This window comes from Macaca thibetana, chromosome 12 (genome assembly GCF_024542745.1).
Source record: "Macaca thibetana thibetana isolate TM-01 chromosome 12, ASM2454274v1, whole genome shotgun sequence".
Classification (NCBI taxonomy): Eukaryota; Metazoa; Chordata; class Mammalia; order Primates; family Cercopithecidae; genus Macaca; species Macaca thibetana.
This window is the reverse complement of record NC_065589.1, coordinates 20,420,727-20,431,447: the sequence shown is the minus strand read 5'-3', so window position 1 is coordinate 20,431,447 and position 10,721 is coordinate 20,420,727. Positions and strand designations below refer to the sequence as shown.

Sequence of the window (10,721 nt, the reverse complement as noted above, 5' to 3'; positions counted from 1 at the left end):
AAGGCTAAGCTGTGTCCATACTTCCTGTCTCAGGTGGGCTGTGGTGAACAGCCCTGACCACTGCTTCAAGCCCCAGAAAAGTTATCTAATCAGGTGTGGCCACGGTTGCAATGCAGCCAGAGGCCTCTCCCAGAGTTCCTGCTTTGTCAACTTTTCTGGCATTTGTCTTCGTGGATTCTAAGTTCAGTGATCTGAATGTTCTCTCTTTTTCTCCTCTCTCTCTCTCTCTTTCTCTCTCTTTGTTTTTAATGTGCAGATTACTGAACAGCCAGGGCTAATAGCTACTTTTCTAAGCAATAAAGCAACTGGCTATTTCCCTTTTCTGTTCTAATCCTGTGATCTGTGAATCCCACAAATCACCACCTTGTATCCTCTGCTACAGTCAAAATCATCAGAAATATGGCTTTTGAGTGACTTGTTAGGCCAGCTGCCTCTCACTCCTTTCCTAAGACTTCGTGCCAATCTAACCTTGGGGCAATCTGTGTACCTCTGGTCATACAATTATCTCCCTGCTCAGAAGATCATGTAGGGACAGTATAAGAAAATCGCTTTTCATCTATTTATTTATTCATTTATTCAACAGGCATGTTCTGAGTACCTGTAATGGGTCAGACATGGTGCTAGGCACGTGGGACGCCATGGTCAGCAATTTCAAAGCGGGGTCTATGGAAAAAGGAGAACTAGCTCATATCACTGGCATCTGGTGAGAAGTCCTGTACCCAGCTTTGTTTTCTTCCTTTTCTCTCATGCATCATCTATCACTGACTTAAAGCTCCGTGAGTACTTATCTGAGGCTGAGGCTGGCCATGTGGAACTTTTTGCACAAATACTGCCAGTCACCACTTACTGTGCCCACCATGTTTGACATCAGCTTTCCTTATCCGTGAATGACTTAACACCAAGACTTATTCCATCAGAATGGTTGAGGCTCAGGTAAATAGATTTCCTTCTTACAGATACTTTGGTTCTGGTCCTGTGTATTAATTTTAACTCTTAATTATGTAGTTTTCAGATAGAGTCTTCCATGCCATATTCAGATAAAAGGCATTAATGAATCCATCTCCTTCTCCATTTAAGACTTCCTAAACTTATAGCCATGAACCAGTGGCTGGCTCTATACGCCAGCACTAATGAAGATCCCTTCTAACCTAGGATGTTTCCCAAGCATCCAAGTGTATATGAAAATACATTTCCAGACTGGGCTAAATCAAAGGCATAAAACAATATGCTTGCTTCTGTCATAGATGTGAAATGTATGATATCTATTCCTAGAAAAATTGCTGCCAAGGAATGGCTCAGCAGCTGACAATGTTACATCCACAATTTAATATTTGAGTTTTAGTTTTCAGCTTTTACTTTTAATTTTTCAGATGAAATTAAATAACTCCATGGACAAGGGGGAACCCCCCACATAAAATCAGGTTCAAGTTCTGTTGAATGTCAAAAGGTCAAAGTTCTTAAGGCTACTTGTCCCAGCAAATGAGGGTAGGAACTCTGACTGAAAGAAATCACATGGCATTTCTCCAGAGATTTATTAGATATTTTAAGAGTCTGGAGAAAAAAGATTTACAGGGACTTTCAACATGAGAAGTAATAGCAGAGAAATAGATTTCAAAGACACGCAGAAACAAGAAAAGGACACAAAGAAATATATCAAAATAAGATATAAGCCATTCATGGCAAGTTCTGGTATCAGGAGACAGAAAGGAAAACCGATCATGTAAAATGAGTTTCTCTTGTGTAATCTGAATCCCAGCAGCATTCCTCTCATGTATTGGGAGTGAATGATTTTTTAAAATGCCTGTTTGCAACTTGAGTTTGGCATGAGGTTAGACTGATATAATTAAGTGGGTATTGCAAGCAGCATTTGGAGAGGCAAATAAAACAAACAGGTTCTGCCACATGGTTGCATAGAAGCCAAAGTCTTTTTTTTTTTTTTTTTTTTTTTTTTTTTTTCCTTTTCTGGCTATATGTAATGTTGGCCCAGCTTCTTAACAACTTTGGCCTCAGTGCATTTATCTATAAATTGGGGTTAATAATGCCTACCTTATGCGACATTGTGAGGATTAAACAAGACAACGAAAGTAAGTGTGCTGTAAAGATTATCTTCCTTTCCTCTTATTTTTGGAATAATTGTCAGAAGAAGAGCAACACATTTGATCAGAAAGATGAGTGTGTGAACTAAAAAAACCTAAACCATTTTACAACTTTGGAAAATGTTACCTACTGCATTTCAAGTTTTTGATATTGTTAAACTATGAACTCATATGTGTTCAATCAGCTGACCAGTGGAACTTTCCTGTGCTGTGGAATGTTCCACAGCAATGATCCCCAGTATGGCAGCTTCTGGCCCCATGTGGCTATTGCACACTTGAAATGTGGCTAGTGCAACTTAAGAACTAATTTTGTCATTTTATGTACTTCGGTTTGCTTTAAATTTAAATAGGGATACATGGCTAGTAGCTTCTAATTGGACAGCACCCTTTTAGATCTTCCTGACTGTAAGGTTTTCTCACACCAGTCTTGAGGAAGCAGAAGAGCATGAGTTTAAACACCTTGGGCACCGAGATTGCACTAGGTTCAAATCCTAGCTCTGCCACTGAGTGATTCATGTAAGTTCCTTAAGCCTCAGTTTTTTCATCTGTAGAAAAGAAATGGTAATGACATCACTTGCTGCATGTGACATGTGAAGAGTAGTAAATAAGTTAATACAAGTAAGAGCTTCAAAAGGTATTATGATTATTCCTTCTACAATAACAGTCCTCACACTTTATTGAAACTGTGCATTTATTCCTCTGCCTTCTCCACTAGGCTACAAGCACTGCTATAACACAAGTGCCAATCACCATGCCTAGCACATTTGGACTCTCATTAAATACTTTCAGGAAGAAGGGAGGGAGGGAGAGAAGAAAGGATCAGGAGAAGGAGGGAAGGAGAAGGAAGAAAGGAAGAATGAATGAAGTAGGCAGTAATATCTTTCATATAGAATAAAGTAGGCTGCTAAAATAAAATAAATAAAATATGAGAGTTTTAATTACAAATTTCAGTGGAGATGACTTAGAGATGAAGATGGAGCCTGGTACTCCAGGGAAAACATATATCTAAGTGACAGGTAAGGGACTGGATAACTCTGAGAGAACCAAAGGAAGATGAAGGAAGCTAAACTGAAGGGTTTTTCTAGATGCTACACTGATAAAAACATAAACTTCAATCCTTAAAAGTGTGTTCAACAAGCTTCTTCAAGAGAGTACAACTGTGGGTTGTGTAACCTTATTTGTCTACAGTATATTCTCATAGAAAGGTTCCACTAGAAGTGAAGTACATGTATATTGGGCTCCCCATTGCCAAGTTTTCATTTATACTACATTCACCAGTTCCCCCAAAAAAGCAGTAGTGGGCAAGTTTTCATAACTGTTTATTCATTATAAATAGTAAATATTTACTGCACTTTTTACATGAAAGACATTTTTACAACACATTGTTGTTGGTTGAGGCTGCAACACAAAGATAGTACTTCTCTTGTTCCATCACCCTCTAAGACCAATGCATGAACTAAACTCGGTACTATGTCTAGTCTCACTAACTCGCTACGTCATAGTTCTTAACTCTAAAAGGAATGTATTTGTGCCTACCTCATTCATGGTTCCAAGAATAGAAAGAAATAAATAACACTGCCTTTCACCTTCTTGTTCCTCTCAACAATTCAAAAAACAAATTTATTGACATTCTAAAATGTCGCCACACAAACGTATGTAAACCTCAGTTCCTATAATCTTTTAATATTGGATATCAATGTATAATTTAAAAGTACATGAGAGCCATGTGAACATTTCTGTTCTTGCCCTGCCTTTCATAGAAAAGAGAAGAATGTAAACGTAATCAGTTTAAAAGCATAATTATCTGATCTGATCTCTAATCAAAGGAGCAACATGGGTGTTGGTTGTCCAGCAAATGGCAAACATCACTGCACTCTATAACTATGAATTATGGGCTGTGAAAATAAAAGCACCTGCAAAAATATAGTTCTGATTTTGTTTATATCGCCTTGGGCATTGCCAAAGCATCCATGAGGTACACAGTATTGCACACTGATAAGCAGATATATGAATGCATGTCACTTTCTCTCCACCATGCCCTTCCTCCAACCCAGGTGGGCTACCAAATAAATGTGAACTGGAAAAACGTCACACACCTCTCCCCACACCAGAAAAGGAAACAAGTCCTTCTTCCTGGTAGCCCATATCCTGTTAGCAAGACGTATCCGGGACATTTATTGACAACTAGATTACAAATGAGGATACAGTAACAAATAATTTATTTAGGAGGTCCTTTACAGCTAGTCTAGCTTCCTAAAAAATGGTGGCATTTATTTTTACATCAATTTCCAGTGTGTAAGAGTCAAGGATTCCTCCATTCTTGCTTCATGAAGTGAGCAGTTTTAAAGTTGTACAAGTATCAGCATCGAACATCAACATGTTATACTTTAGAGTATTCTATCATATTTTAAAATAGCCTGCTTGCCCAAACCAGTCCAGGTAAATCTCAATACACACACACACACACACACACACACACACACACGTGCATGCACACAAGCAAATGGAATGTTCTAGCTCCTCGATGATCAGCACTAAAGAACTGGGATATTTTGATATGTAACCATGTGAAACCATTGCCTTAAAATGTTGCATTTGTTCTTTATTGCTCCAGGTCTTCTTCTTCTCCACCACTTTTGTCAAACATGTTCAAAAAATTTGAAACCAACTATTGGAGGAAGAAAATCAATCGCTCTCCTTTGTCTCCTATTGGGACCTCCCTGCCCCAAACAAAAGGGTAATTTTTTGTTTGTTTGTTTTCTGAGCAGATTCTTCATGTCTAGGCTGCGAAGACCAGAAACAGGGCCAGTTTTAGCTCCAAGTGGACAGTTCACTTATGCGATATCTGGCTTGAGATAATGAAAGGCACCTGTAAGGAAACACACGCAGCTTCTTAGGTCATGCTGGGACAATTCACAGTCAGGGGCAAGATCAGCTACAGGCTGACAATGTCATATTTAATACCGTGGTATCAAAGGCTTGAGACTAATATTTTTATTCCTGAGACAAGTTTGACACAACTCTGTGTCCCTGGGATTATCCCCCATATGATCCTGGAGCTGACCTCATTAAGAACATGTGTTTCTAATGTCAGGGATTATTTCATTTTGGCCAACCCTTGTGTTTTACCTAGTGGCAATCAGTTTCACGTCTCAACAATTAATAATCGCAAGATGTTGTTGACATCAGTTAAGAAAATAATTACACAAGGAAGCCCTTGCTGGAACAGTCAGCTGGTTTTGCAAAAAAAAAAAAAAAAAATCAATACCGGCATGTGAGGCTTAATCATGCCTCTAATTGACCTTTCTTAAGTAAGAGTTGAGTTTATCTCCCTTCCAGGAGTAATTGCCCCCTAAAAAGTCCAAGGCTTACTTTGTCCATATTGCCCATATTGGTAGCCTGTGACAGGGTCCATACTGTAGCCTGTGGTGCTATAGGTGGGTGGACAGTAGGACTGAGATGTTGGCAGACTGTCCAAGCTCTTCATATGGTCTAGTCTCTGACTGCAGCTGGCCGACACCGTGGTGGTAGGTTCCAGACCCCCGGTGAGAGGGGAGAGCGCGTAATCAGTCTGGGGCTGATGAGGTACCCCACCGTGGTTGGTCAGGAGTCCCATTACCTAAAAAAACAGCCAGATTGGGAAGAAGTTAAAATGCAGAGAGAACCAGATTGCAGCCTACAGCTGAAAGAATAACTTGACGGTTCAGTTTTTATTTCTTTGGAAATCTGTTAAAGAGCTGTCCTGGAGACTATGACCCCAATTCTAAGTGGCAGAGATATTACATCATGCCCGACGATAACATCTGACTGCAGTTTCAGAAGAAGGAAAGGGGGAGGGAGAAGAAGGGAGAAGAGGGGGGAAAGGAAAAGAAGGAAGGAGAAGAGGAAAGCGAGAAATTACACCATGTCTCCAGTGATAAAATCAGACTGGAATTTCAAAGAAGAGGAAAAAAAGGATGAAAAGAGGGAGAAATTATATCTGTTCATACAGAAAAATGTCTATTCATACATTATATCTGGAAGTTTCACATGTGGTTTTTAAACAGTCATTTGCTTATATTTTTAAAAGATAAATGAATCCAAATCAAGTTATTTTTCATGTACTTTGAGATCTCTGTGCCTTTTTTTTTTTAAATAGTGTTCCCTCTCAAGAAAGCCCCTTTCCTTATCTTGGCCATCCTCTGGTAATTAGAAATATTTACTCCCCTTCTGATGGTCCCTGGTACTTTACTTACCCCTTCCACTGTATATCCATTAGTTCAGTCACCTGCTTTGACTGGTGAGAGTTTTGAGAGGAGCAACCTACTCATCTTTATATCCCAGCACCTAAAGCAGTGAGTGCTTGACACATATTAAGTGCCGGATGAATGAAATGTAAATGATTCTCCAAGTAAAAGCCTCCATTACCTACTATTTTATTTCTTCCCTAAACCACCATTTCATAGATATATAGTGTTAAAAGGAAAGACATGCCTGAAATGCAAACATGTTCTTAAAACGTTCAGTTTTGTAAATAACCTGGAGAGTAAGACAACTTGAGGGAAAAAAATATCCTGTGAAAGAACAACTTTCAGATCAACCTGGTGAAGTGTTTCACAAACTCAAGATCCCTGACCCTTACAGCACCTCATGGTGAAAGTAAGTGGATAATTAATTTTGCAGCTGGAAAACTGCCACACGAGAGGGGAAGTGATTGTTCTAAACTGTGTACCCTTCTGTGGCAGGGTTCAAAAGCAATTGCAAAAGAAATCTAACACCAGGTGAAGAGCCCCTCAAGACACATCTACTTACAAAGTATTTAAATGCAGTATCCAACAATTCCACAACATTTCCACAACAGTTGTGTCTTATTTTTGGAAGTCTGAAGCCTATAGAGATTAAAGTGTGCAACTAAGAGAAAGAGGAGAGGGCAGAAATGACAACCAAGCCCTTATTATAAGCCCTCGTGCTAACTGCAAAATAGCTCTCATAATTCAGGCAATAGAACCCTGGATCTAGGAGGAGTTCCAGCAAGGCAGGAATCTGAGAGGCAGGTCGGGCACGGGGCAGGTCTAGTTTTGCTTCCCAGAAAGCATCTCAAGTCAGATTCCAAAAGCAAGGATCCCATAATTGCCTTTGGGAAGGGTTTGCATAATCCTTATGATTAAGCCAAATCTTCTTGAACTACAGCTCTGAGCTGATCCATCTTCAGTTAGCCCCCAACAGACAGAGAAAAAGAGATCCACCTTCTGTGGGTTATCAGTTATCCACTCTTCCTCCATTTGAACAGATCATTTGGATGGATGTCCCTGCCTTCCCCAGAAATCCTGTTTTTCATTTTGCTGTCTCTCTTTCATTTGAGTTATTGTCTATGCACGCACATGGGAAGGTGGGCCCGTGTGGGCAAAGCAACACAGCAATGCCCACATTTTGAAAGACATCCCAGGAATGTAAAATTTTTTGAGCTATGTGGTAAAACATCTGTTTTTTACAATTTTTTAAAATGTTATATTCTTTAAAACAAACAAACAAACAAAACATCATTTGTGGCAGAGCTTAGTTTTGTTTTAATGGGGATTTGGAGAAAGTGAAAGTCAAAAAATAAAGTAAGCATCAACAGGACTGACAATTCCAGGAAGATGGAAAATCACTAGAATGTAGGCTCTTTTAGGGCCCTACCCAGCATGGTTTATAGCAAGTTAATTTCTTCATTTCTCTATTTTAAAAAACTTGAACATAACTAAGAATGGATTTAAATTAGTTCCTGGATATGTTTTCCATCTACATGGGTTCTTTTTGCGTTTCTTTGAGCTTTACAGATGATTTCACAGGGTATACCTGGAAAATTCATGAATTTCAGTTGATACACTAATTTATTAATTATGAAATTTCAGCCCAAATTAGACATCTCTTTTAGAAGGAAAGATTCTTTAAGTTAGAGGTTGTTTGGTGCTGGTCACACTCTTTTCACATCAGGAGTACATTTTTGTGTGAGATCCTGATGAGTGAGATTGGACATGAACATAAAAACATTTTAAAATGTGATTTTTTTAATGAAAGGGAATACATCGCACAGGCTAAATATTTTACCAGGAATAAGTTGTGTTAAGGAAAATTCAAAAACTTAGAAAAAGCAATTTGGTAACTATATTAGTCCAGAGAGGAAAGATATCCAGTGGCACTAAATAAAAGGAAAATAAACTTTAAATTAATAGTGTCCTTCATGAAGACACTTACTTGAAATTCAGTCAATGGTATGTCGCTTTAAGGGAGAAATGGAATGCTCTATCTACAGTTATACTTGATGAGCTCAGAGCAGAATTTTATTCAAAACATGCACACTTTCCCATGAGCTATATGTACATTTTTGTGATAAACTTTTTTAAAAATCCCCTGCCATACATTTTTTGTTTGCATAACTTTGAAGGCAGCAATAAGCAATTACAGGGGATAGGCGGACCCAAGAAGGTCCTAAAAGAGAAGAAACAAGTCCTTCCTATAAGCAAAAATCAGCTTATGATGTTGTTCATGAAGCAGTTTTTGGCAGTCACTGCATTAGAAAATTCCTTAGGACAGGATTTAACTCTAAGACCTTGAAGTATATCTATTGAAGGATGGAGAAGGTACCCTGTCTGCAGGGCCATATTAGGGCAATAGAAAGATAGTTCCTCAAAGATTCTAGGGCTGAGTAGCTTTAAGACATCCTGAAACATGACTCAAATAGGGAGGACACCTGCAGAGTCTTCCTGTGTGTCACTATTGTCACACACAGGAAGCTAGTGAGGGCGTCTCCTTTAGCCACAGCACTCAGCACAGCAAACCAATACTTGCAGGGGCTGATGTGAGGGCACAGAGGGGACCAGAGACCAGTTATCTTTTGTTCCTTTGACTTCCCTGATAGAGCCCCTAAGACAGACATTCACAAGTTCTTATTTCCACTGTGATGGTCACATATGATTATCATAATCTCAAGAATCTTATAAGGATGGGGAATACTGCACTAACATTTTCCTACATTTGGCCTGAAACTGAGATTAATAAATAACTATAATGTGATTTATTTCAATATTTCACACTGAGAAAACTTGAGAAATATACACCATTTTACAAACCTACTGTTTTACATTTTTTAAAATTATGTGTTGGCAGGGGAAGTGAGGACATCAATAGAAAATGCATTACTCTCCCCTCACATAATGTAAAACCTCAAATCTCTGTGGAAGGTTCCGTTACACTTTCATGTATGTTTCTTTAAAAGCTACTTTGTGTTTCACGTGGTTCAAGGGAAGCTATGGAAATTTCTTTCTGTGCACAAACAAGTTGGTAAATGAACTTCTTAGAACTTATCCAATATGGTTATGGAATGCCTTCCAGTCACATTTTCTTTTTAAGAATAATGTTAGAATTTCTTTTATGCATGCTTTTCCTACAAATTCCTTCGAATTTGTAATTCAAAGCCTAAAATAAAACCTTCATTTGTTGTAAAGTGGATTTTTTTGCCCTCCCCTTAAACCATTAGTAAGCTATTTCTACTACAGGGCTGGCATTTTGTACCTGATTTTTTTGTTGTTGTTTTAATTTGGGGTATTAGAGAAGCTTGATTGCCTAGTTTTGACAAACAATTTCAAAGAAAAAGAAACAAATTCAAGGCTACTCAGTTCTGTCTCCTGAACACTGATCACACTCATTGAATGCCAGGTAAATCCAGGAGATGCAATGACCAGAAAGAGTTTTTCTTTAATAAAGATCTCTGTTCTGTCTCGCCAGAAAAGGAAGTAAGGAGAACTCTTTCTTTTTACTTTTAGTTGTGAACCATCTAAAAACAAAATCTATTAAGCAGATTTCTGAATTGTTACCTCCAAAATGTGTCCCACATACTGTTCCTAAACTGTTTTCTGAACAGCCTTTAAAAACAAATTCAAAGCTTCCGAATTTATGTCCACATTTCTTCTACCAGCTCCTCCATCTTTTGCATTATTAGAGAGACATTTTGTGAAGATCTCTTTAAACTCATTCTCAAGTTTCAGAATTCCAAATAGGTTGTTTATATCTTGATTGGAAGATTATATGGTTCAGGAAAAACTTAAGTCTTTACAATTGCTCCATGCCATATTTCTCTTGAATTAATTTTCCTATTGTAAGATTAAATAAAAAAGATAAAAACTGTGGGCCAAATGAAGATTTACCTTTAAAACTATGTCTGGAAAATATTTGTCTTGGCACAAGCATTATGGTTTTCCCATCAGTTGAAAGTGCCTGAAGCTTATCAGAAATCTAAAATGATTTAGTAAATTATGGTGTACATCCAGGCGCTTCTTTTTTCTTTAGTAGGAATTCTTGATTCACGTCTTTATTTTCTTTCCTGTTCTTAAGAAATCAGATGTTCTGATTTAACATTTAACATACACATTTAGTTAGTTTTTTTTAATGTTGTGAATTACAGCTTTGTATGACATAAAGAGTTTTTTCAGCCTTCTATCCTTTCCTCCAAAAATCTACTGACTATATCTTTTATTTAGATATAATTTATTTTCAGAATCAAACAAAAATGTTCAAATATTTATCCAATTTTTTTTTTTACCAATATGGGTGTTACTGGAGTCATCTAATGGTTAAATTTCAGTAACTGTATCTTTGAGGTTAAAA

General features: G+C 37.9%; 1 protein-coding gene across 1 annotated transcript in view; it reads right to left on the bottom strand.

Annotated features, from left to right (window-relative positions):
* Nucleotides 1-3,399: 3,399 nt before the first annotated feature.
* Nucleotides 3,400-10,721, bottom strand: part of PAX3 (paired box 3) — a 100,525-nt gene continuing 93,203 nt past the window's right edge. The window contains exons 8-9 of the mRNA XM_050752483.1: nucleotides 5,469-5,715; nucleotides 3,400-4,965 (exon numbers count right to left, since the gene is read on the bottom strand). Of these exons, the coding sequence (XP_050608440.1) occupies nucleotides 4,931-4,965; nucleotides 5,469-5,715 (282 nt within the window). The 3' untranslated portion in view covers nucleotides 3,400-4,930. The remainder of the gene's footprint in view (nucleotides 4,966-5,468; nucleotides 5,716-10,721) is intronic.